The sequence below is a fragment of the Cottoperca gobio genome, chromosome 14 (assembly GCF_900634415.1).
Source record: "Cottoperca gobio chromosome 14, fCotGob3.1, whole genome shotgun sequence".
Lineage (NCBI taxonomy): Eukaryota > Metazoa > Chordata > Actinopteri > Perciformes > Bovichtidae > Cottoperca > Cottoperca gobio.
Genome location: NC_041368.1, coordinates 18,467,890 through 18,495,839, shown reverse-complemented (window position 1 = coordinate 18,495,839; position 27,950 = coordinate 18,467,890). Strand labels below are relative to the sequence as shown.

At 40.7% G+C, this 27,950-nt stretch overlaps 1 protein-coding gene across 2 annotated transcripts; it reads left to right on the top strand.

Moving 5' to 3' along the window:
* The first annotated feature begins 204 nt into the window (after positions 1-204).
* jakmip2 (janus kinase and microtubule interacting protein 2) lies at positions 205-27,482 on the top strand. 2 transcript variants are annotated; one of them, XM_029448467.1, is made up of 24 exons: positions 205-348; positions 8,262-8,509; positions 9,262-9,516; positions 9,744-9,986; positions 10,559-10,774; positions 11,826-11,924; positions 12,023-12,169; positions 12,257-12,397; positions 12,984-13,040; positions 15,047-15,169; positions 15,306-15,434; positions 16,752-16,835; positions 17,250-17,312; positions 17,654-17,752; positions 21,189-21,290; positions 21,548-21,601; positions 21,696-21,761; positions 21,856-21,924; positions 22,138-22,215; positions 22,517-22,567; positions 23,036-23,188; positions 23,298-23,363; positions 23,725-23,801; positions 25,127-27,482. In XM_029448467.1, the coding sequence occupies exons 2-23, from the start codon at positions 8,381-8,383 to the stop codon at positions 23,773-23,775; spliced, it is 2,475 nt and encodes an 824-aa protein (XP_029304327.1). In that variant the 5' UTR covers positions 205-348; positions 8,262-8,380; the 3' UTR covers positions 23,776-23,801; positions 25,127-27,482. The 2 variants fall into 2 exon arrangements, with proteins under 2 accessions (XP_029304327.1, XP_029304328.1); XM_029448468.1 differs by having other exon boundaries at positions 205-353.
* The last annotated feature ends 468 nt before the right edge of the window (positions 27,483-27,950 follow it).

The following is a 27,950-nucleotide window of genomic DNA, read 5'->3' as shown; positions in this document are numbered from 1 at the left end:
CAGGAACATTTCATTAAAACATTTGTGAAAACGTGTTCTGGGAACGTTAGGCTCAATGTTTCCCGTGGAGATCCAGGGTGTGTATGTGGGTCTGCGCGCTGTGCTGGAGGACTGCGGCGGCACTGGAGCCTGCTGAGCTGGAAACCAGTGAGCTCATTGTGGCTGCATGTGGAGGAGGGCGGGGCTCCCAGCATCATCACCACCGGCCATCGCTGCTTCATTGTACGGGCTGCTGCTGATGCTGAGACCATAGCGAGACTCGGCGATTTTCTTTCCAAAAAAGGAGCATGCCATGGACACGGTTTCACGCGGATTAAGACTGCTCACATGATGAGAATCGATTGCGAGGTAAGGTATGGAAAGCTGTTTGTAAATACTGCCGTTGTTACATTTAACATCGTCTAAACTGGGAGTTATTGGGACTAGCAGGCCTGTTGGTTTGAGTCAGGATGATCATCCCAGCAGCGGATGCGAGATAGCCTACATATTGGAATCGTTTTTCCCCCCTCACAGAACCAGAAAGGTAACAGTGCAGCAATACATACCAGTATCGTGTAAAATGACATAAAACCGTATATTTATGAGCGTGTAGCTCCGGCTAAAGCCTGCATGTCGGAAGTGGCAGAGCTCGGCCAAACCCCTCGAAGATGACGAGGATAGAGCTTGTGTTCACCGCCATGCAGGGCCATCTAGCCTACACACGACGGATGCTCACGCTGCATCGAGCATCATCCGTGTGTATGTGTTTCTGCGGCTGGTGGGCTTTTGGTAGCCGTACTGGTTGTGAAGTGAAGCCCCCCCCCCCCCCCCCCCCCCCCAGCTGTTGGTGATTGTGCCTCAGGTAAAGCCAGATGTGCATTGGCTTCGATACAGTTTGCAGTGTGTGCATTTTTCTGCTTGACAGGTCATCACACATTACTGGCCATGTTTTGAAAGGATGCTGCAGTGATGTTGCAAGAGGATGCTAGTGGGCCTCCAGACTGAGGCACAGAGTCTGCAGCCTGCAACTGCCTGAGGGTGTTACACTGGCCTGCTTTAACACATATCACCCCTGCTGGGAAGGCATTTGTCACAATATTGTTTTAGGGTCAGCACAGATGTAGGCTAGTGACTTCCCACATGTTAATTGTTTTTAGATTGACTTGCAAAAGTGGGGCTGTTCCATAGCACACATTGATGGAACAAAATGAAGCAAGAGGATAAGATAAAAGAGCAGATGAATGTCTTTTAAAGGGATCAGAATGGGAGTTCAAATGTCACAATAATAAACCTGTAAGTCGGGCAGTACGATCCACATGTGGCACTGATGTTTCTCTGCGTGTTGGTTGGAGCTGTCATATTCATATTACACATTTGTCACACATTTTCTTAGATTTTGGAATATGATGTTCACCTTTAAGTGGTACTCTGTGCCAGATGATCTGAGGTAACTGTGCTATATTAATGCTGTATATCCGCCATCAAGTCTTCTTGTATTGCTGTATATTTGCATATAATATATTCACCTTCATGTGTTACTGCTCATCTTCCATCAATAGACAATTACATTTATGTAATCAGATGTTACATGATTGCACGTTACTGCACTTTTTACAGAATTAGTAGAGCTCTGTTCATCCACTGTGTTGGTATTTTGACCTCGTACAGATAGATTAAAAGTCATTTGTTTGCCTGAACAGTCAAACATAATCCAAAAACAAGCATGAGAGTGCTGCTTGATGACACTTTGAACCAATTTATATCACAACCAAACTCCAGACTCATTTACCTTGAGTTGCTCATTGACATTAACATAGACTGCTTATAGATACTCAAACAGAACGTCCCAGTAGCTGATAAACAGCGTTTGGTTATGACAGTAAACTTAAGTTGCACATTTACTTTGGGGCCGTGCTGGCAACTGTTTAATATTTGTCCACTTGCATAACCTGGATTAGTAAAAAAAAGAAAAGAAAAGAAAAGTAAGATTTGAAAAGTGCATCCATGAACAAACACACAGGACATCTCCAAAGAGATTAGTCTGGTGTTCCTGCCCCACATGTGAATGTTCAGTTGCAAACAGCCCTCATTCTTTGTTAATATGATCATACTGGATATTTTTTGTTTTGATACAGTCAAAGGTTGGTGTAAAACAAAGCCCTTCACAAATACAGTAGGATTTATCATCTTTTTGTAACATCTGTCAGAGTATTTAGTGTTTATGTAATAACTCTGACCATCGATATGGGAACCGCTTCAAAGCTACTTATGTGTTGCCTCAACACAGTTCTAGAGCTTAAGGAAACTCCAAATATCATCTCCAAAAGCAGCCAAAGCTTATCTTATTCTTTAATACTAACCCTCATCCAACGCAAATTATGGCTTGTACAATAGTGTTAGTGGGCAGTGGATGACAGATGGTGGGTCTTGATATAGAACATGTTGTCTCGTGCTTCAAAGCTTTATTTTGGAAATGAACAACTACAAAACCCAGTAGCTTCTTGTTTATGAGCAGAAAGGAAGAAGCCCACTTATGTCTAATCTTACATGCTGAAGTAATTATTTTGAAAATGTTAGTACCCTAATATTTATGCAAATTGCAGCTTGGCAGAACACACGAGCCAGCTCTTAACGACATATCAAATTGAATGGTACTAAAAGCCAGATTTGGCAAAAACTGATATGATATAGCTAAATGCATTATTGGCATGCAGACCAAGTTATCATGAAAAAGATTGGAAGTCTTTCAAGCAAAAGTTTGTTTTTAAAACCCGTCAAAAATGTCTACATGGCATTTACCGACAGGCAGCGGCGAGGCTCGCATTTCTGTGAGTATCATTCCTGGTACGCCTTGTCTGGGAAATCCAGCGCCAACACCCAACGTTGATGTCTGAGGAGTCAAAAGTGGGTCAGTGTGCTTCATGTGGAAGAGAATTATCTGCAGCAACCATTGTGCTTTTCGGCATCTTTTATTGTAGTTAATTGTTTTTTTATTTTACGGACTGCAAGTCCTCTGTGTAGTTCAGTCTCGCCGCTCTAACAACCTCCATTCCAGCAGCAGCAGGCAGCAGTTTTCAGTGAAACAGCTCCACTGCACGCGACCTGCTCAGCACCAAATGGCAGACGGACGGAGTTAGCGACGAGCTGTTGACGAAAGTCAAAATATCTAGCAGCTTAAGACCCACATATTTATTTTCTCAGAAGTTAATGGAGACTAACAAGGGGATAATATGTCCGCCTGTCACCCTCTCATAGAGCTCTTCAGCTCAGCAGGTGGATATGTTCAGTCAGGAGGACTCTACCTGTCACGCACTAAATGTCAGACACACAAAGTTAGCGACTAGCTGGTGAACATAGTGGCGCATTTAGCCAGATATTTCCCCCAGAATGGAGTTAAAACAGCACTAACAGGCCTGGTTATTATTGGACTTTTTGAACTAACATTACTCCAAATGAATGCTGATTTCTAAAAATCTTATCGTTAATGAGTGCATTATTTTGCACACCTTTCCATTTTAGGGTAATTTAAATCATGCTTTAGGGATGACAATGTGATGCATTATCTACTCGACCTTCTCTTGTACTTATTAGAGGAATATCGTGACCAGCTTTAGCAAGATTCAGTTTTTCAAAGGCGTTGTGGCTCGACGGTAGCAATTTCATTAACTTGTGTCAGTCTCAGATTTCTTCAGTGTCCATATAAATCGTCAGTTTTGTCAGATGGTGAGATTTCTTGTTGGATAAGCGAGTCGTGCACACTGTAGCTGCTGCGGGGAGCGTTGTGTAAGTCGTTTCTATGTTTCTTCTTTTTAAATATCGTTTGTCGTCGTTTGGTGTCAAATACTGTATGTTGAGTTTTCACGGTAAGTTATGAATACGACATTCTTTTCTAAATTAGTGCTATCAACAATTCACAGTCTTTTGGTCCCAAAGTCTTTTGTTATGCTTGTTATAACAGTTGCTAAATGGTTTGCAAACTCTCGGCTATTTCTACCGTTTAGAGGTAAGATATGGTCTATTAAAATATCATATATTGTTGCGAGATTGTATGTACTATGAGAACCATGCTGACTGTGAGATGAAGATCACAAAGTGCAATATTGGAAAGATGCGTCTAAGGCTGATCCAGCTCAGTTTAAAGCTTTAAATATTACGTGCTATGTAACAAACCAGTTGATTTAAATCATTTCTTTATATCTTCTTCTATAACGTCTTGTGTTCACATGTGCTGAGTATGAATATTGCATGCATATGCTTAGGAGGCAAAGAAATGAAGAAGGTTTCCTGCTGTTTGTTAAACTCCACGCACTAAAACTAACCTTCATCCCAACCCTAAAATCAGTGAAGTGTCCACAGAGCAGAGAGATAAACAGTGAACGTAATACATTTAAAAATAGAAGTGGAAATCAGAATAGGATCGACAGTTGAGGCAACATCCGGTGCACGGCCCAGTGTTGGCCCACGATGCCCGTCTGTGGCTGTGTTATGTTCATTTGACTAGCCAGCGGATTACTTCTCTGTGCAGTCTGAAAATGGAATATGGCGGTAATCAGATTGACTCGCAGCAAATTCATATCTAGTCTAGCCCTGCAGGACATACCACGCTGCTGATGGTTTGTAGGTTAATACAGTATTAGTACTCATGCTGAGTTGTGTTTAGCGTCACATGTTGGTGCTGCATTATTCAGCTGATGGTTATAGATGAATCTTCCCTACCCTGAGAACTAGTTTCTGTACATATTGTTGCTTGACCAGCCAAAAATAAATAAATACAATAATAAAAAAACAGCGGTGATTATTGATATAATAATAATAATAATAATAATAATATATATAATAATGATATAACAGTGAGTCAAGGTGACATCTTTAAACAGGTTTTTCTGAACGCCCAACATTCAAAAACTCAAAAAAGATATTTAGTTTACAATGATAATAAATCTAGAAAAGCAAAAACATCTCATATTGAAGGAGCTCGAACCAGAGAATGATTGAGGCATTTTGGTTTATAAAAAAAAGAAAAAGAAAAAAGTTTTCCACTGAGTTTGATCATGAGTTTGAATTAAGCTTAGCTTTGAGTTCAGAGAAAGGACAGCGTCAGGGCAGCATGATATAACTTGTATAACTTAGTTCAACATGCCTCCAAAAGTTCACACGGAATAAGTTATGATGTTAAGAGTGACACACCTTCATAAAATAAGCTTTTAACAAAGAACAAATGCCATAAAATTATCTGCCAAAAGATATTAAACCTTAAAGCCCCGCCCGCTTCCTCTTTAATATCAGCTTTTTAACTGTCAGATAAGAAAGTTTAACTCTTCACTTTGGGCTCTGGAAAGTGACTAGTCACTATGGCTGACATAACTCTAGCTATACTGTGCCCCAATGTTATGCTTACATTTGAAAAAAAACTTTCAAGGTATATCATTCTCTTGTTATGTTTTTGTGTGAATAGAAAATCAGCTTTTTGCAAAACAATTGCATATTAATCAAATAGTTATTAATTACAGGGAGCTATTCTAGTACTTTGTATCTAGCATATATGATAATAATATGTAACGTGTGATATTCAGTATACTCAATCTGGTTTATGTCAACACAGCACGTTGTACGCTCAGCAGGTTTGAAAGTCAGATTTATGAGACCCTTAACCAGAGAGGGGATCATGGAGGGGACATGCAGAGGGGGCACATGACACTACTAGACTGTGCAGGTAGCCCTGTGTGTAACCCTCACACAGGTGAGATAAGGCCTTATATGGAGATGTCATGAAGACACAGGTATTATATCAAAAGGGAATGGAAAAAAACAGTCTTATGATCTATTATAAAATGCTGAATGACCGTTTAGCCTCAGTACCGTCGTAAAGGGTTGGACAACGTTATATAAAGGAGACCACACAACCTCGGGGGATTTCTGTATCTGATTTTGTTCTTCTCCAGTGAACTTCTTTTGAATCTGTTATAACTTTAAGACTACCAGAACTTCAATGGCTTATTAGATTTAAAGAGTTTGAGGAAGAGGTCCAGACTTCACTTCTGGCCCGGAGAAAATACTTTTGTATTTGTGTGTTTGAACCTCTTTTACATTGTAAATCATGTTGTTCCGTTGTTACTTTGCTCTTTTGTTTCTCACAATGTGCTGACATATACAGTAAACCTGTGTACAGTTACTGCTCCAGTGATTTTCATCTTTGTGTCTTTCATCGGTGATACTTAAAAGGAGCAGCAGCACTTGTAAAAAGGCCTCATAACACTGATGAGCATGTGTAGACGACATGTGATGATCACGACCGCCTCATCTCTAATCTGCATCTTTAAGCGATGTTATGTCTGCATACGTTGTATTTGTCAATGTCTGTAGATTCTAGAAAATAATGAAATGAACCAGTGTTAGAGCTTCAAGTGGTTGAATGTAGACAGTTTTGCCACAAGCAAAGTCCTTTAGATATGATACATGATTATAATTTAGATATGTTTGGACAGTCTTCCAGCAGCATCACCGTCAATAATGTGAATTGAATCAATTGCCTGACCCTAATCACAGCTTAATGCATGTCGTGATGTGCAAAGTGTGGTGTGCAAGTGCCATATGCACAGTCTTACATTATTTTTCTTAAGTATTATCCACTCATTAAGAGTGTTTAAGAAAGAATCAGGATATCTTAGCACTTCCGTCGCTGGGTAGAGTTTATAAATGTTGATTTCCAGAAGAATTCCTTTGAAATCTTAATTTTAGCACTCTGGAATTACACAGTGATCCTAGTGATTACAGTTACGTATCAGTTCCTTTCTTGGAAACCATTAAGAAACTACTGTGTTACTGTAACCACTTATTTATTGTAACATGTTCCAACTGGTCCTGTGTTTGTTCTGTAAATGTGTTTGTAGATTAAACGGAGCCACGACGTGTAAGTCAGAGATGATTACAATTCATTCAGATAAAATGTGCTGGTTGGTACCATACTGTAGGTCAGGGGTCGGGAACCTTTTTGGCTGGGAGCCATAAAAGCCAAATATTTTTAAATGTATTTCCTTGAGAGCCATATATTTAATAAAATATACTATATTCATACTTTATACGTATGTTGTCTAATGAAGATGCAATGAGAGAATATTTAAGCGACATAGATTATCACTTTGAAACACATGTACAGGTCATGTACAGGTCCAGGAAGTGGTATCAATTTCGTTTTTAATTCTGCAGAGTTATTAATAGTTTCCAATGTAACCCTTCCTGAGAAGGTCATAATCATAATTTAATTCCCAAGTATCTTAGTTATAATTATGTTATCCCTCCTGACGTTATTAGAAGTACTAATCCAAGTGTGTATGTGTGTGTGTGTTCCGTAATTCTTAGATACAGAAGATTATTTTTTCATCTTTGTGGCGCCATAGAAATATCTAGCATTCTTATGTTTACTCAAAAAGCATGACCGCTCTTGTGATAAAGCTTAATGTGCATATGTAATGTTTTCTTAAAATTAAAGACACCATGTTATCAAAAAATCATGCAGAACTCTGGATTTGGCTATTAGTGAAATTTGCAACTTTTAGGTCGTAATGATTTAAACTAAGTGTTCATACTGTTACTGCTTGGCGCTGTTCTGGTATCCAGTTCTCTTTATCCATCCATGTTAGGGGTGGGCGATATGGCCAGAATCTTATATCACGGTAATCACAATACAGTATTTGTTCGGTAAATCCAATTAATAAATGGTTTAAAATAAACATACCGTACTTCATCTCATTTGATCACATGAGACAACACTTGAGGTTTCGAATGTTCTTCTTGAATCATTGATTATTGACGTTTGTGCTTTTGGGTGAACTGTCTCCACAACTATCAGATGGATTACCATGACATTTGGTACAGACATTCATGTTCGTCACAGGAGAAATTGTAATTACTTTGGTGATCCCTGAAAAGAGCACTGCACTGATGCATTGTACTTGCACAACATCGTCAGACTCAGAAGGGTTCCAAATTGCCGCAGCAGAAACAAACACGTTATTTTATATTACATGCACTCTTCTTCCTCATAAGAACCTGGCACCTACATAGTCCAAAAAGCAAGTCGACAGGTGTGGTTCAGTCACACATCCGGATGTATTACGCGCGTAGCGGGTAATGTAGCCTTGAGTTTCTAGCCTTAGGCAGAGATGAGGGTGAACATGGTGAGGTGCAGGGTCCGCACTCCACAAATACACTCAATTATGTCACTTCTGTGGTCCATGCATTGTCTCATTCTGTCTCTCTTTGTCTCTCCTCCACACCCCAAGCCCTTTCTTCTCATAGGAGAATGAGGAAGAGGAGGAACTGGAAACCTTGGGAGCGCCTTGGAAAGTTTCTGTGAAGTCTCAATGAAAGCATTAGAAGAGCATCTCTAGTATTTGACTCAATGGCCAAGAAAGGGCGTACGAAGAGCGAGAAGCCTGAAGCGCTCATCTCTGCCCTACAAGCAGCCAATGAAGATCTCAGGTCCAAGCTGACTGACATTCAGATAGAGCTACACCAAGAAAAATGCAAGGTACTGTACAACATCAAAACATACATATGCTCTGAAAATGTTATTATATTGAAGATTTCCAACCGTAGTACTATAGTGTATCTTTTTTTGAAAACCAGTCAATAAAGTCAGGTCGCAGAGAAGCTTAAGAAATCTTACCAGCAACCTTTGGACACTTTGCACTGTGCAAGACACAGTCTTGCACAGAAGCTGTCATGTTCAGTTAATGGTAAAGCACATATTGCCAACGGAGTTAATACACAGCCACACTGTATAAGACACTTGCAATGTATTTGTTAGAATACATATTATGCCTTTATGCCTAGGCCAATTAGGTTGAACATTAACAATGTACGTGTTGTTATTCAATGCACTGCAACGCTCCCTGGTGTTTAGTCATGCAACGGCGCTATTAGGGGGAACGTCCCTCCGCTCCCATGATTCGTGGCCCTATTTCTTTGCCCAGTTTTCACCTCTCAGGCTACGTGTAGGCTGTTTTATAGGCTGAATCCAAATATTCTGACTTCACCACTTGGAAAGTCTGCAAGTTAAACTTAATTTTGTCCCCCACTATGTCTCAAACCCTTGCTACGCCCTTGAATTATGTGAACCCTAACCCTAACCCTAACCCTTACCCTAACCCTTAAGTTGAACAAACACAAGATCATTATCACCTTTTAAACTCAACTGAATCAATGACTAAGACTTATGCCTACTTGGAGCACAATAGTAGTTATGCCTGTTATGTCATCTCTTCATTGCTCCTCTCCAAGGTGAGCAAACTGGAGCGCGACAAGCTTCAGGAGGTGAAGCGGGTGCGAGAGCAGGAGCAGCACCGTCACACTGCCATGTTGACAGAGCAGCGGGCCAAGTGGCACGAGGAGAAGCAAAAGGAACTCCAGGTACTCAGGGAAAACCTGACACGGCAGCATGAGCAGGAGCTGGCCCGCCATGCCAAAATCAAAGACCAGGAGAACCAGAGGCTCAAAGCCGCACTAAACACCATGCGCGATGGCAGCGGAGAGAAGGTGAGGTTCAGAAAGGGGAGTGAAGCTAGTGGGTTTTTTTTTTTGCAGTTGGGAAATAGATATACAGAAATAAACAGACATCTCCCAGCTGTGGAACTAAACCAGGACAGAGAGGCACAGGAGAGTCACCTTCCCTTCGGAGAAACAGATCATGATGGGGGAGCACTACAAATAAATACTCACATTTACAATAAACTCCCTCCTATTTCTCACCCCTGCTTCTTCAGGTGCGCACAGCACTGACCCTGGAAGCCAAGGAGGATGCACGTCGCTTCTTTGACCAGGAGAGAGTGAAGCTGCTGCAGGAGATACTGGAGCTGAAGTCTCTTAAGAAGCAGACCGACGAGGCTCTCAGCAACATGATCCAGTCTGACAAGATGAAGGCTGGCGACCTGCGGGTGGAGCACCAGCACCACCAGGAGCAGATCTCCAAAATCAAGTGGGATTCTGAGAAGGACATCCGCAGACTGGTAGGCACCTTCACTGCTACTAAATACTTGTTCATGGAGATAGCCTAACCAGGTGTGTGCAGCTTTTGTTTTTGTATTTAAATCATAAATTACAACAAATAATCTTCCAGGTACTTAATAGATTTCTTTTTTTTCAATTATTTATACTAATATTTTTATATGTATTTATTATTCTCGCAATATGACTTTTATGACTGACTGACTGACTGAGTTTTCTTTATACATGATCCCCCTCCCCTGGCTCTGTATTTTTTATTTATTTTTACCTACATTGACCCTTATACGGATTATCCATTAAAATTTATTTAAATAATATATAAATTGCTTATTTTGTCTCACGAAAAGTACAAAAAAAACCTCCCAATTAAAACAAATGTCTGCTTGAACTTAAAAATAACAAGAAACTGAAAAAGGCCGAGCAGGAACCAGATAATGTTTCTTATTTTTACTCTTGAGTCACTTGATTTTCACACAATAACTGTCCTTGTCTTTTTACAAGGTGAATGATAAAAGTTAGCTAAAGCAGAGTGACACTTTGCAGTACAACATTATTTCCTTCTCCTTCACTTTAGGTGGATGAAATCAAATCTAAAGACCGCACCATCTTCGCTCTGGAAAAGGAACTGGAGTCAACGGCGGGTTTCTTACAGAAGCTGCAGCTTCAGAAAGACGCCCTGGACGACCAGCTGTTCCTCGTCAAGGAGGCTGAGTGCGGCCTGGGAAGCCCGAAAAGAGAGATTCCAGGCAGAGCTGGAGCTGGAGACGGAGCTGAGCACTGTGGTAGCCCAGTAAGTAGAGAAGCAGCTCAAGGAGAAGTACCATGCTCCACTCAGTCCCATTAAAGATTAATATCAAACTCTTCATTTGAGAGAAACTAGTGGTCTTCCTCCTTCTTGAACCCCATTTTTTCCTCTTTGCTTTAGCCGTTGAAAACCACTTTGAAGCTAAGGGGCCAATGTGCCGTGACTGGTTTTGTAACACATAATGTGAGCATGCAGAAGGACTTGTGTACCTACAGTACATTTGACCATTTGCTCTGATTCTCCCGAACTTAAACTCAAACTGAGAGCACGGTGTCATTTAAAAGCCATAACGTCGCCAATTGGCCTTTACAGAAATATATTCCAAAGCTAACTTGTTTCCTCGGAGGGTCGCCGGTTCAAGTCCCCGAATGGACCCAGTATGGAGTGTGGACTGATACTTTGACAGGCACCTGCTCCCCGGGGCGCTGATAATATAATTATCATACTCACTGCTCCTAATGCATCAGGGTTAGATGCAGAGTCTACATTTCACTGTGTGTGCTGTGTACATGTGTGACCGTTAAAAGAGGATGCCATTTCTATTTCCAGATGTGGGTGTGTTCTGTCACAGCTTTCTTGTAAAACATAGTTCTGATGATGTAAGTGTTCAGAAGCTGGCAAAGAGCTGGAGAAAATTGAGAGAGAGCAGTCTCAAAAAACAAGTGCTCACATGATCGGGAGTGCACGCTCAAATCTGATACTGCTGATCAAATGCTCATTTACAGACTGAGTGACGCTCAGACTTGAACTCAAACTTGCTAGAGGCAGCTTTCCCATGATCAGCTCAGAAAACAAAAAAAATAATCAATCAACTGTCACTAATGACGGTTAGGTAATTAAAGTGGCTTCACGTTTACATTTTCTTTTTGCACCATGGAACTGGTTTTGTTACGACAAATAGAATTGTTTAAAGTTAGAAAGTCAACATGCTACATACTTCCTGGTATTACACTTAAATATATATAAAAACAAATTCTCTACACTTGGCTAGTTTTTAGATTAGCGAACTAATAAACTGTTTGTGTTTTTCTTTCAGGACTTGAGGAGAAACCAGAGGCGCCTTGCTGATCTCAACTCAACTATACGCAAATTAGAGGACCGCAACTCACTGCTGGTCGATGAGAGGAACGAACTGGTATGGACCAAATGTTCCAGCTTCTATCTCTTGCTGTCCACCCTCCTCATGTCAGTTCAAATGTAATATAAACTCTTGTTTCCCTTTCTGCCCACCAGCTGAAGAGAGTTAGAGAGTCAGAGAAACATTGTAAGCCACTGCTGGACAAGAACAAGCTGCTGAGTAAGAGGAATGATGATTTGACTCAGACTATCCAGAAGCTGGATGAGAAACTCAAGAGCCTGGTCAAGGAGAACCATGAGATGGTCAGCACAGCCATATTAGCATCACATTTACATTGACAGACTGATTCACAGGTGGATATTGTAAACGTGTGTGCTGTGTGTCTGCAGAAGGAGAGGATCAGCTCCCATCCTCCACTGAAGAAGCTGAAGTCCCTGAATGACCTGGACCAAGCACATGATGACCAGGAAATAGCCTTTTTCAAACTACAAGTCCTGGAGCAACAAAGCATGATTGATGAGCTGACAAGAGTATGTTTGTGTCTCTATAATGAGGAAGCAAATGACAAGGTTTTTGTCTCTGAGACAGAGGTGGCAGTTGGGGTTGATCCTGAACTCATGTGGGAATTGGATGATACAAAAAACTAGTAAATCTTTAGTATAGTGTGAAAAAATTCTTGTTTGCATGTTAAATATATCTCAAAAAGTGTAAGAATGTAAGATTTCATTGACTTCAAATACAAATCATTACTTTTATATATTCTGAAGTCAAGGACAACCTGGAGTATAACATACCGACACTTTCGCTGCACCAACTAAACGTCCAAAGTACTTGTAACCAGCCACTCTGTTTAGCTTATTTTACAAATATAATATTGTAAAATCCTTAATGATCGGACTGCATTCGTGGAGTTTAGGTTTGAAAACCGTATGATCAACACAAAGGTATTAGCATGTGAAAGGGAAAAAAGTAACTCAGCATGCTGTGATTCCAAACATCCTTAGTGAACTGTGTGAGTTTGTTTCAGTGTTTCGTGTTATTATTTTATTTGAAAAGAGAAAAAAAACACATCTTTCAGTGGTTTGTCATCTTCTTTCCATTTGTCTGTTCTTCCAGGACCGAGAAAAACTACTAAGAAAGAAAAGACATAAAAGAAGTTCGAGGCCAATAAAGGTAAAACAATTTAAATTTGTTTCTAGCTATTTATCTTAAAGTGTACTTAGCTTGGTTACTATTATATAAAGTACTACACACTATAGCAGGGGTCGGGAACCTATGGCTCGCGAGCCATATATGGCTCTTTCGATAACGCAATATGGCTCGCAGACAATTTTGAGCTGACATTTAACATGATTAATAGGTAATAAATAATTATATTGTGTCATTTTAAAGTAAAACATGCATCAGCGGATTTGTTTTTAGTTCTCCCTCTCTTTCCTCCGCCCTGTCTGTGTTGGCTGTAGGTGAAGGTGTGTTCACACGTGTGTGCGTAGGGGGCGGAGCCCCGCCCGTCGCGAAACCGAGCAGAGGAGAAACTGCACAAAGCAAGCAGTAGACCGGGGGGGTGGTCAAACTCAATCACAGAGAGGGCCAACATTAAAAACTGGGACTACGTCGAGGGCCAAACACGGTCCACATGTATTGAACAGGATACACATATTGGATAAAGTGCAAAAAGATATGGAACATATTAAAGTCAACTGCAAACGGATTGCTGAGCAGTTCAATTAAAATTTCTGAGCTGCAAAGTCGGCAAATGCGCTCAGTTTATGAGCAGAATGCTGTCGGGAACACAGCGGTGGAGATGTTTGTCAGTGTTTGGAAACATGTAGTGACCAAAGTTTCCTTCTGCACCAGAGTCTCCCACATACATCTCGGCATCATACATGTCCGTGATCACACGGCCCTGAAGCTGCAGGTTTAACAATGAGATGCTTTGTTATGTCGCACAAACAGTCCAGCTCACATCGTCCCAGAGATCTGTGGTGTGTTTCCCTTTGCTTTCCAAAAACTTTCATTCCATTCACATATTTAGTTACTTCCTCAAATGTCTTTCCCCGTGGTTGTGCCATGCATTGATTTAATTACCAGAACCGGTCGGGCCAGTTATGACAGACATATGATATTTTCTCGCGGGCCGGATATAATTGCCTTGAGTTTGACACCCGTGCAGTAAACAGTGAAACGTGCACATAAATGAGATAAATAACGTAAGCGTTTAGTTTATTTAATAAAAGAGCACGTGTTCAATGAAACGCTGACACCACTGTTAGTACTCAGAGACGTGTTATTCTTAAAAAATGCACGCATAAAGTCATTTTGCATTCAAATTTATTAAATATATGGCTCTCAAGGAAATACATGAAAAAATACTTGGCTTTTATGGCTCTCCCAGCCAGAAAGGTTCCCGACCCCTGCACTATAGTGTATTCTTTGAAGATTTTGTATTTTTGTAAAGATCCTTTCCAACATTATTTGTCTGTGAAAACAACTTTTTTTGTCTTTTTCTTTTACAAATGTAATGTAATTTCTAGACTCTGCGTGTAGCAAAGTGAGAACTTGTAGAAGCAGGACTTGTAGAGCAGGGGTGCCCACAGTTTTTTGGCTTGTGAGCTACTTTTAAAGTGACCAGGTCCAAGTGATCTACCTGTATTAAAAAATGCTGGGGGGGTGCGTAGTTCACCCCTCTCCTTTCCTCCGCTCTGTCTGTGTGTGTGTGTTTGGAGCAAAATAGAGCGGAGGAGGGAATGTGAACGCGCAAGGCAAGAAAAAACAAAAAACCTGAATTTCAGGGGGCAGGGTTCCGTTGGGGGAATATATATATATATATATATATATATATATATATATATGTATTCTTTTTGAACGGTGTGCGATCTACCCGCACTACAATCGCGATCTTCCTTTTGGGCAGCCCTGCTGTAGAGAGTCATGTAATAACACAGAAAACAAAACTCAAAGATTCAATTTCACCCTCTGACTTAAGTATGTCAAAACTACAACAGTTCAACATCTGTTGCTGGAGTAAATGATAGTGGTGTATTCAGTGGCCATAGAGGTGTATTTAACTGAATACAACAACAAGAGTGAGGACTTTAATCTGAGCTCATGTTAACAAGGCATATTAATTGTTGTCAGAGATTTTCAGATCTGTACCTTTTTAAATTCCTCCTCTGCAGAGGCACATCGTAGTAGACACCTTCTTTGGGTATGATGAAGAGTCTATGGACTCGGAGACGTCCTCAGTGGCTTCGTTCCGCATGGACAGAACTCCTGCTACGCCCGATGAAGACCTGGATGAGGTGAGAACTTGCCACATGTTCGTCAATTCACCCCAAAAAATAAAAAAATCACAACATTATCCTGAATTTATTCTGATTTAACTCACTATTGATTCAGCCATAGACTTTGACCTCTAACCTGTGTGTGTCAAACAAGGGTCTAGCAAACGAGGAGTCGGAGCTGCGTTTCCGTCAGCTGACCAGGGAGTATCAGGCCTTACAGCGAGCCTATGCCCTGCTGCAGGAACAGAAAGGAGGCATTCTGGACGCTGAGATGGAAGCCAAGGTACAAACAAATGTTTTTCATCCTTTATTTAACCACTACTTGTACTTAATGTGTGGCAGTTCCTCATTCTTTGGTACTTGTTGTCATTTGCTCGCAGGGTTTATTTATTGGTTTATTTTTCTTCATACACATTTCCTTCTTATTTGTTTAATATTAAAGTGGCATTTTTTCATTACATTGAAGGGAGGCATTTTTCCTTGTGAAAGAAATTGTGAGACTTATTATTATTATTATTATTATTATTTATTTTTATGTGTTTGGGAACTGGTTCTTCCGGATCTGCTGAAATCTGGGGAATCAGTATTGCCAAACAATAAAGCTGTTAACACCTTGGAAACTGTAAACATACGATCACAAACGCATTTCAATCAGTCTTATCAGTGAGGCATTTCAACACTACCACTCAGTTTAGAAATCCAGTTTGGTTTCTTTTATTGGCCATCCTGTTTGCTATCCTGGCTCCAAAATGGTGGAACGACCTCCCCACTGATGGTCTGGAAAGCAGACAGTCTTTACACCTTCCGTCGCAGACTGAAAATTCACCTGTTTCGACTGCACCTCGGCGAATGAAGAAAACAAAATAACTGTTCTTTGTATGTTGCACTTGTATTGGTAATGTAATGTGCGGAGAGAGAGAAAAGGACTTTCCCCCCGCAAACTCTGTTCATCGACAAGACAAGTTCAAGGGGTTCTAGCTCAGGAGTAAATGGTTGCTTATGATGTGAAGGAGAGAGGGAGAGATGTAATTCTGTAAAATGAAAAACGAAAAAAATACCACAAGAGCCACAAGCTGCCTGTGGGACTTTGGGAGAGAGAGAGCCTCCTCTTAGGCTTTGTTGAGAGACAGAAGAAAACAGATGGTTGTGATTAGACTAGAGAGCCAAGAGAGTTCACAGTAGACGTGAAATCTCGTTCAGATACTGATTTTAAACCGTTTTTTTAACAATAGGTTGTGGGCGGGGCTAATGAAGGGGTCTGAGAGAAAAACAAAAGGTGAATAGAACTCAGGGAATTTAACGATACTTCTGCTGTAACATCTATGACAACGTAATCTGTGTCTGCCTTCAGGGTATCTGGTAGAAGTTATTAACATGTGAGTTCAAGAAAGTTTCTTAAAGGTTATCTTCCTCGATAGGAGGAAAGAATGTTAGACACAAATTGATTGTCTTTTGTGATCTGATAACAATTTATTTTAGCTAATCATATTAGTACGTGTCCTGTTTTGATGAGCATTTATTTATGTATTCCCTGCATGGACCCCCACTTGAGAAACATTGCTTTAGTGTCTAATGAATGTCCGTATTGCTCATGTTTCAGGCTCAAGAGCACCTCCAAGCAGATGTTCTTAGGTATAAAGCCAAAATAGAGGACTTGGAGAAGGAACTGACCCTGAAGGGACAGGTAGGACACACAAGGCTGATGAATGTACGCAATTAGGGCGGTGGACAAAATAACAGGAATACCACACAATATATAAATATTAGCAGCACACCCTGAAGAAATGACCTTGTGTTATAGAAGGCAGCTTACTGTGTGTGTATTTGTGTGGCATCTAAGTATCTGTATACAGTATGCATCAACAAAAAAGATTGAATTAAAAGCTAACAAGTCAACATATAGTTAGATATACCTGCTATAGTCCTTCTGTCCTCATCAATGTAACAAGTTGTTTCACTGCCACGCAGTCACTACATTTGGAGTTTGTTGTTGTTATGCTTAACAAGGGGGTTTCTCTTGAGTCAAAAGTTGTTAAATGATATTTCTACTTTCTTTAAATAGCTTTGATTTAATGCATCAAGCGTCTGTCCCCTACAGGACTCCAAATGGGTGGAGGAGAAGCAGCTATTCTTACGAAGGAACCAGGAGCTTTTTGACAAGGTTGGACTTCAATTTAGTTTTTCTGATCATCAAAGAGCTTCAGTGTTTCTTAAGATGTGTGTGACTGTTAAAAAAAAATTATGGTGCACTTAGTCATTGTTTTGTCTACTTTCTTCTATGCACAGTACTGGTATTATTAAACTGATTTTTTTATATCAGTTTGATGTCTCCTGTCACAGATTACATATTTAGTAATCAGCATTGTTTCCAGGCTTGGGGTAGTTTCCTACAGTAATAACGTATCTCACTTCATCTCCATCATATTACATAACATCCCGTAGCTACAGTCTAAAGCTGTGGACCATTTCCTGTCTAATTCATTCTGACTCTCTGTTGTCCAGGTGGAAAAGATGGATTCAGAGAGCAGTCGGGTGCAGCAGGAACTACAAGACTCCAGAGATCAGAATGAACTGTTGGAGTTTAGGATACTGGAGCTAGAGGTGAGTGATTATGTTAAAGTGACAATCCTTAAGATTTCAGTCCTGGCTGATTTGGCGACACCCTATTTACTGGTCATCACAGCAACTGTGGTTTAATACGGTCCGTCCCAGGATACTCGGGGCAGCAAAACAGCCTTTTCCCATCAATCTGTGACACGTTATATGTTGCACACGTCAAACCAAATTTATTTGTATAGCCCAATAATACAAATGACACATTCTCAGTGTGCTTTACAGACTGTACAGGTTACGACTGTAACGTTACGATCAAGACAGAAGGGAGGTGGGACTCAATTGCATGACACAGAGGCAGATAAATGTTGAATGGAACTGGTCTTTACTGAAAACTTTGCAGTTGCTATGGTACACGTATAGACAGTTGAACATACAATGTATCAAGGGGTAATCCAGGAGCAGAGTCGGGTCACGGAAACAGGTTTGGTACACGGGCAGATACTCAGTGTAACAGCACAGCAGACAAGGATCAGGCATGGGCAGAATCGAATCACGGAAACAAGGTCGAGGAAGCCGGGAATCAAACACTTGGGAAAAAGGAAGACGGGACAAATGCTGGAACTCTTGACATCGAAGTACGAAGACGAACTGGCAATGAGAGACAAATAAAACAGACTCTATATACACACCAAGAAGTGAGAGGGAACGAGACACAGGTGAGGACACTAACGAACAAATTGGGAACACCTGGGGGTAGGAAGTACAAACAACAGAGAACAGGTAATTAACAAAATAAAACAGGAAGTACAAACACAACACAAAACATCTAACGAACAGGCCGAGACCTAATAACGACACCCTCTGTCCTTAGACCCTCGCATCGCACAAGGAAAAACCTCCTAACAGAAACCCCATAATTAAAGGGGGAAAAATGGAAGAAACCTCAGGGAGAGCAACTGAGGAGGGAACTCTCTCCCAGGACGGACAGACGTGCAATAGATGTTTTGTGTACAGGATAAACAACATAGTACAAATACAACATTTGACAGAAAATGTGTTGAAAAAGAGAAAGTTTGGATGAATCTAGGAAAATGTCAAAAAGGCTTTCAGGTGTCCAGCAGGACCAGGGCAGCAGGCGCTGTCACGATTCCTGATCCTGACGTAAACTTTATCAGTGGCAACCTGCCACATGAGACACAGAAACTCCGGGGATGATGCCCCGGATGATGAGTTAGTAACACACATTACATAATGCATACAGATAGAGAGGGAGAAGAAGAGAGGGAGGGGAGGAGAGAGGAAGAGGGAGGTGTCCCCCGGCAGTCTAAGCCTATAGCAGCATAGCTAGGGGCTGATCCAAGGCAAATCTGAGCCAGCCCTAACTATAAGCTTTATCAAAAAGGAAAGTATTTAGCCTGCTCTTAAATGTGGAGAGTGTGTCTGCCTCCCGGACACAAACTGGAAGCTGGTTCCACTGGAGAGGAGCTTGATAGCTGAAGGCTCTGGCTCCCATTGTGCTCTTAGAGACTCTAGGAACTACAAGTAATCCTGCAGTCTGGGAGCACAATGCTCTAGTTGGTTTATAAGGTACTATGAGATCTTTAAGATATGCTGGAGCCTGACAATTAATTGCTTTGTAAGTCAGGAGAAGGATTTAGAGTTCTATTCTGTATTTTACCGGGAGCCAGTGCAGAGCAGTTAATACAGGAGTAATATGATCCCGTTTCCTAGTTCTTGTCAATACACGTGCCGCTGCATTTTGGATCAACTGAAGAGTCTTAAGCAACTTTTTGGGACAACCTGATAACAATGAGTTGCAGTAATCCAGCCTTGAAGTAACAAATGCATGGACTAGTTTTTCTGCATCATTTTGAGACAGGACGTTATTTTTGCAATGTTACGTAGATGAAAGAAGGCAGTCCCTGACATTTGTTTTATGTGGGAGTTAAAAGACAGATCCTGGTCAAAGATGACGCCAAGATTCCTTATGGTGGTGCTGGAGGCCAAATTAATGCCATCCAGAGCTTCTATGTCATTAGAAAATGCGTTTCGGAGGCGTTTAGGGCCAAGTATAATAACTTCAGTTTCGTCTGTGTTTAACATCAAAAAGTTGCTAGATATCCATGTTTTTATGTCCTTAAGGCATGCTTGAAGTTTAGCCAATTGATTGGTTTTGTCTGGTTTAATTGATAGATATAATTGGGTATCATCCGCATAACAATGAAAGTTTATAGAGTGGTTCCTTATAATATTGCCCAAAGGAAGCATATATAAGGTGAATAGAATCGGTCCAAGTACAGAACCCTGCGGAACTCCAAGACTGACTTTGGCTGTCATGGAGGATTTATCGTTAACAAGTACAAATTGAGATAGCTCAGATAAATAGGACTTGAACCAGCTTAGTGTGGTTCCTTTTATGCCAACACAATGTTCCAGTCTCTGTAGTAGAATGTCCTGATCAACAGTGTCGAAAGCAGCACTAAGGTCTAACAAGACAAGAACAGAGACAAGTCTGATGCCAATAGAAGGTCATTGGTAACTTACACCAGTGCCGTCTCTGCCCTATGATGAACTCTAAATCCAGATTGAAAAACCTCAAATAAACTATTATGTAATAAATCACATAACTGTTTTGCAACTGCTTTCTCAAGGATCTTAGCGAAAAAGGGAAGGTTATATATCGGCCTATAGTTGGCTAAAACCTATTTGATTACCTCGCTGAGCAGTGAAAGGTTTTACAACCTGTCGCCTACAGCTCCTCATCTAAGTGCTCACTGTGGCAGCTGTCAAAAAATATATTAACAGCAACTTATTGCAGCGGTTTTTCCGGCAATATTTCAATACTTCCATCAAATGTCACTTGGCTCATTCACCAACGTGTTACCACATTGGGCAATACAGTGTCTTAACAGACATTTATCTAAATTAATATGTTGGAGATTATTACTTTAAAGTAGCTATGTTCAAGATCCATCAAGATATCCGTTCACCCACGTAGACAGGCAGCCTGGCAGTCTGTCAGTCAGGCGGATAATAAGCTGACAGTGGTCTTTGTGTACTGTCTGTGCTGCAGTGCAGATGCTGGCGAGAGCGTGCGAGGGCCTAAACTGCCACCTAGTGAGCAGAGAGGAGAACAGCATCATAGGGATTTAACCTTAATTGATAATAAAGGCTTTTATCTTTGCTATCAGGTGTTTGTCTGATGCTTCTTCAGACGGCAGCAGCAGCAGCAATTTGTCTGAAATACATATGGCCAACATTTCTATGGCTAAAGAAAGCAAAGAGCGCCACATACTGTACAGAACATCATCACTTAAAAAAAAAGAAACGGTCTCATAAGTGGAAACAAGGATTGATTCAGGGAAGTTGGTTCAGCTCTGAATGTCAACATTGATTTTAAGCTGTTTGAAACATCCTGTCTGAAGAGGACAGTCTCTAGAGCAAGCCAGAGAAAGTGAAATGTATTCTCCTGTTGTCGTAGGAGCGTGAGAGGAGGTCCCCTCCGTTCAACCACCTGAGGATGCATCCCTTCTCTGAGGGAGTCAGTGCACTGCAGATCTACTGTATGAAGGAGGGGGTCAAGGTATGTAAGAGAAGGACTCCTCTGCTTTAATTGTAGTAATGAATAAAAAAGTATAAAAGCGAGAGATCCCATAATTCTTATGGCCGCTGCAAACAAGGAGCTGTGAAGTTCCATGCTTCTGAGCAGGCTGCGTATTTAAAAAAAAAAGTTTAATAAAGGTTTAACATCAAATATCAATACACTGAACATAAATAAATAATAAATGGGAAATGCCTTTTTTTTGTATGCTCCTAATCTTTATTCTGTTTTCTTTACAGGACGTGTGCATACCAGATCTCATCAAACTTCTAGATATCCTGGGAGACAACGGGGTAATTAATATGGACTTTAACATTAATAACATATGATGCTAAAACAGGCACATTATTAACGGAAGTGCTTTTGTTTTCCTCTCCTTTTGTATAGAACTTAAGAAACGAGGAGCAAGTGGCCATTATTCAGGCTAGCACTGTTTTGTCACTCGCAGAAAAGGTATGCTTGAAAACTATAACCTGGTTCTTCTGAATGAAAGAAATCAACCCGCTGGATGGTTTTGACTCATCTCTTGCTGTTTGTCGCCCTCTAGTGGATTCAGCAGATTGAAGGGACGGAGGCGTCGCTGCACCAGAAGATGATGGACCTGGAGATAGAGATGGTGAGTCCTGTTTGAATATACATGCTCTCTTACTCTTACTCACTCCAGTGTGATGTGGTTGAAGCTGCCAGTAGGGGTGTTATCCTCCATCGCACTTAGATCGTAGCCGTAAAATATTAGTTTATACAAAGTATTATGTCACAACAAAACAACTTCCTGCTACCCCCCCCCCCCCCCCCTAACCACTGCCTCTGACTGGCTTGTTCTGTACAGGAGATGTTCTGTAAACAGAAAGGATATCTAGAAGAGGAGCTGGACTACAGAAAACAGGCCCTGGACCAGGCCTACCTGGTACGTGTGTGTTTGTGTTTCATGTATACATCACTTTGTGGGGCCAAAATCTGTTCACAGTCAGACTGTTGGGACTCAATTCCCACATGGGGACGAATATTCAGGCCCCCAAAAGGTTCATAATTTATGTTTCTTGTTAAGATTTGGTTTAAGATTTAAGGAAGCTTAGGTGGAAGGTTGTGGTAGCATGCAGTAGTTATGGTTAGGAGCAGCAGTTCATGTTGGTAGGTTAATACAAAGTTATACGTTTGTGTGTATGACATCAAAAGTAACAACGACCCTTGTTTTTCCCTCCCGACAGCAAATCCAGGAGTTGGAAGCAACGTTATACAACGCCCTGCAGCAGGACAAGGTGTCTCAACATATTACACCTTTATTGTTATGAAAACTATTGGACATTTTGCAAAAAATATGTCAACCTCTTGTAAAACAGAGATACTGCTTACAGTTATGCCATTTGATATAAGATGAGATGTGAGGTTTATATAATGAAGACATGACTTTAAATGTCAAGGAATGCGTCACAAAAACAACTTTATAGATTTGCTTATGACACACATCCTTGTGCTCATGCACATCCCACTAATCTGGAACATCTGTCTACAGTACATGGAGTCCTCATGACCAATGTATAAGGTTCACTGCAAAGGAATTGATTTATGACTGTGCAGACTTTGCGATTATGAACGCAGATTAAGAAAAACGGGGGCTTTAAGGAAACATAAGATTCCTACAAGGCTTTTAGAATTCTAATGGGACTTTTATTTCCTTGAAGCCTCAGGAATCCATCATGTGTCTGATGCCTGTCTTCTTCCTCCAGGTGATAAAGTACGGCGAGCCTCTGGACGAGCTTCAGAAGGACGAGCTGCGGACGGCGGTGGAGAAACTGAGGAGGCAGATGCTGAGGAAGAGTCGAGAGTACGACTGCCAGATCCTCCAGGAGAGGATGGAGCTGCTGCACCAGGCGCACCAGGTCTGTCTATATCTGTGTGTGTTGTGTGTGTGCGGCAATAGGTTTGTATGTGTGAAACATCTCTTGGTTAGAGATAATTCCTTACAGTTTTCTCTCTGAATATTTGCAGAGAATTCGTGACCTTGAAGACAAGACGGAAATCCAAAGGAGGCAGATTAAAGACCTGGAGGAAAAGGTATGTTTCCTTTCTGTGTACACACATTCATTAAGCTTGAACACAAACTATAACATACTACCAAGTTCATTAGCTTGAATATCTCTGCTTACGGGCTGACAATATGTTAGCCTCAAACCTGTGAAATCAACATTAAATTACATTTTGAGTGCATTTGTTTTCTATTTCTTTCCACATGATGTATAGAAACCCACTCATTAAAGCTCACAGAGATAAACATGTTATATTAGACTCTTATAGACCTTTGGTTTCATATTATAAATGTACAGTGAACCTCTGTGTCTGTCTCTGCTGTTACTAACATATCTTGAGTGTTCCTCTAATTCTCTCACTTTCTTCGTCTCTTTCTTTCTTTCTGCAGTTTTTGTTTCTGTTCTTGTTCTTTTCTCTTGCCTTTATCCTTTGGCCTTGAAGTCTTTGGCGTGTCCTGTAGCAGAGGTGAGTCCTGAGGGCTTTGAGTAGAAAGATCAGACCACCACCGCCGTCTCTCTTCTGGGCCTCGGTCAAATACTTTTCCATTAAAGCAGAACCTGCACAGCAAGTGTTCTGGCTTTGTGCAGCTGCCAAAGTAAAAGCTGGGAATACTCCGGCTACAGAGTCTGAATTGGCCTTGACAAGCGCGCAGTCAAGTAGTTGTATTAAGACTTCCTGATATGGGCTTCTGACCTTCAGAATAAAATCAGAGAATGTATTTTTATTTTGAAAAATAGTTTTAAAGTGGTAGTTACTCCTCATACCCACTAAATGAAAGCACATTTAATGTCCTAATTAAACTGTAAATGCTGCCAGTGAGAGCAGAGGCAATAAACTGACACAAATGATGCATCGACACACTTCTGTTGTCGTGGACTTAGTCCTTACATTAACATTGAATCTGTAGTTGAACTACAAACTGTACAACGGTGATGTTTTGAGACCGTCTGCTCCTTTGTGCCACAATGTGACCACTGTGAGGCTCAGTGCTTTCCAGAGGCAAGAGTTATTTGACCCGGGTCTGCTCACTCTCCCTACTGCACATCTTCACCTTGCCTTCACATTCAACTTCATTCCTTCTTTGTCTTTGCCTTCAACATCTTTGCACTTAACGTTCATGTTATTTTTTGTTGTCCGTTTTACATCAGCATAACATTTGTACTTATTGAAAGGTTTCCAGGTCGCAGCCCAAACATCACCATCACCATCTCTCCCTCTCTTGTGTATTTGTTCGTCGTCACCTCTTGGCTTTTAACCCATGTTTCTACATGAGTTTTATTTATTTATTATGCAAACAGTCTTTGGGGTTTGTTAATGGTCTCGCATGAAAATTCAGTCGTCATTTTTTTTCCCCCGGCAGCGCTACAAGCTGTGAAGACAACGCTGATATATAATCACATCAGAAAGTTGTCAAAGAGTGGCCTGTTTACACCGAGAGCAGATACAGAGCAACGCTAGGTTTTTGTGTTTTAGCTAAAATACGTTGCGCTTTCGCTGATAAACGCTCCACGATGTTCACAAAGCGAGTTGCTAACTTTTTGGGACATAAAAACGACTTTGAGTATACTGTACCAATTTTCTTCTATTGCTCACACTATGTTCAGTTATTTTAAAGAGTGGATAGTTTACGGAAGTACAAAAAAACTCACAATAAATGCTGATTTCTAAACATATGAAATATGTATATATATATATATATATATATGCGCAATATGTGCAGTGTCTGTTAAATGTACACAGCACTTTTGACTCTTCTAATTCTTGGACTTCTCTCTCTCTTTGTCTCTCAGGTGGTGTGTCAGCTTGGAGATCTTGTTTGTGACTACAGTGTTATTTATTTTCTGGACAAGTGTGGACCAATGTGCGCAGCAGTGGCTGCTAGTGTCATAACATCAGTGACTGCTGTCAGTATAGGTGGATGTGTTGTGTGTTGGCAATGGACGTTCACACTTCAGATTTTATCCTTTAGTTTTTTTCAATGGGGGTGGGGTTCTCAGGATACTGCCCAGGGTGACGTTTTTTGTAGATCGGCGTTGGACATTAAACTTCTCTAAGAACACCAAGGAGTTCTGTAACGACACTTGATCAGACACTTACAGTAGATACAAACACAACACGTGCACCCACAAACACACAGTTACGGACACGCATGCATATACAGACGCATGCAGATGCAAACACAAGCATACACACACACACACACACGCTTTGACAAATCCAAACCAAAGCCTGGGAAATCTTTTCTCTGCCATGCAGGGTAATAATATGTCATCCATCACCATACAGCCACAGTGGGAATATAAGCAGACAGAAAAACTCTTAGACAACGGGGCAAACAAACCGCCGGACCACAACTTCTCTTCTTTTTCTCTTCTTTCCTTTCCAAACCCGAAAAGGACGTTCTTCACGAATGCAACCTCTTGGCGGTATAGAAGCGAGCCAACTCAGGGCCCATGAGTGCAGTGGCCAGTACTGGTCACAGGTCAGATTATAATAAGGAACACTATGGGACACGGTGTGTCACCGGCTGGCCTGTTCCTAGAATGGTGCGTACACAGACTGCTTGGACTCTCCAGAGGTTTAAAGACAGAACTACACTTCAGACTGGTGTGTGTACAGACACTAAAGGGGGATACAGAACACTCAGGTTGACACTTCTTCACCAGACACATGTAAGAGACTTCACTGAAGAGAGGTAAAAAGAGAAAGAAAAGGGAAATGACACTCTGTGATCCAGCTCCACTCAACCTCCACAGATTGTGAAACTGCTTCTTAATTTTTCTTAAAAACCAGCAGACTGTAAGAGCTTTAATCTCTGGTTATCTTTTTTTTTTTACAAATCCTACCACTCAGATACTGTGTCCCAAGATGTCCACTGAGAAAACATCCCTATTCTGTACTATAATATATACATTTGTTGATATGTACATGTGTCTGAATTATTTATTGTAGTCTCCTCTTTTATTTCTGTGAATAGGTGCACTTTTGTTTTACTCTCTGACGCAGCTTGAACAGTTGATGTAGTTTATAAATGACTCAAAAGGGTGTACATTGCTCTGTTTTATTGTGGTGACGGCTGCAAAGATGAACTTTATTTCCTTGAAAATTATAACTAAGAAATCGTTGGAATATGAATGTGGAATAATGAAATATTTGCCTCCTTTTTTTTTGTTTCCTCTCCCTCTATCACACAGTATAATGTATTTATTCATCTGTCTAAAAACGTTGTTGCTCTGGTTGACCAGCAGGGGGTGCTGGTTTCACCTGAGCGACTTTCAATTCGCCCTTTAACGTTGCAAGATCTTTTAACAAACTTGTAAATATTTTCAGACTACCTTGCAAAATATCTTTATCAACTCTGGTCAGATGATTGCTCAGTTTAAATTCATAGTTCTGTCATCAGTTCTTCCTTGATACGCAAAAAATGGACAAAAGCTACTTTTTTTTTGTTGAAATTCGACTGCAAAGACATTACAACTTCACACATTTCTCTGTCCCAAGATCGCTACAGGTTCTCTCTCTCTCTCTACTCCTGTTTTTTTACTAACAAAAATGTCTTTGATACTAACAACCCTCTTTTACGAAATAGTATTTGTCACTTCTCCAAAATGAAACAGGAGAAAGTGAACGCAACACTACACCTGCTCCACTTCTCTCCTGTCAAGCTAACGGCCCAGTCCCTGCAATATTTACCAGTAGACCGTGCTTGTTCCCTATGTACCCGAGCTAGTGCGTCAGCCATCGTACCCCCCCTCTGGCTCCATTCACAGGTTTAGGGTATCTAGGCATCTCATTACATAGCAGAAAGTAAGTCACCCACTCCATTCACTTTACCAAGGGGCATGACTGAGACTATTTTTGTGCAAACTCAGCTAACTAGCAGTTGCCTTAAATGCACTTTCCCCTTTTTCTCCCCTTGTATGTTCTATTTTGACGATTATTTTTTTAGGCGGTTGATATTATATGTAATGTAATGTATATTTTTTGTCTTTATTTCACAGAGGATTTGTTTTTATCTTTACCCTGTCTGTCTTCCAGCGAGAATTCTACCCCTCCTCCTACCTTCGTCTAGATTATTACATAAACAGAAAAAAAAGGAGTAATGCTGTAAAAAAAATAAAAACAAATACATGGCCTTTGACCTTTAAGGATAAGTTGTCTTCTTTTCACATCATGATTACAGGTATGCTTGGTAACTGTCTTTGCATTTTTCCTTTTATTGTTGCTTTTCTTCCAAACTTTGCATTCACAGTTAAAGAATAATGGTGGCTTTATGACGTTTTGAGACATTAACGTAATTTGTCATATCTACATGACCCTCCGGTTTCCAAAGGCAAGTCCGTTACAGACTGAGCTACTGCCATATTTCAAAATGCGTTATATCCATTTTGAGGGAGAACATTAAGAGACTAATTTTTAACATTCAGTTCAAAATGATTAAAACACAGTATAATACATTTTCATTTATACTCATCTGTGCCGTATTTGTTATCCGTGTCTCAGTGTGGTACATTTTTTATCATTAGTTATTTAGGGAGTTGATTATTCCTTTTATCTGACAAAACAGTTGCCAGTTGTCAGGAAATTCAAAGTTTCCGAGCACTTTAAGGAAAC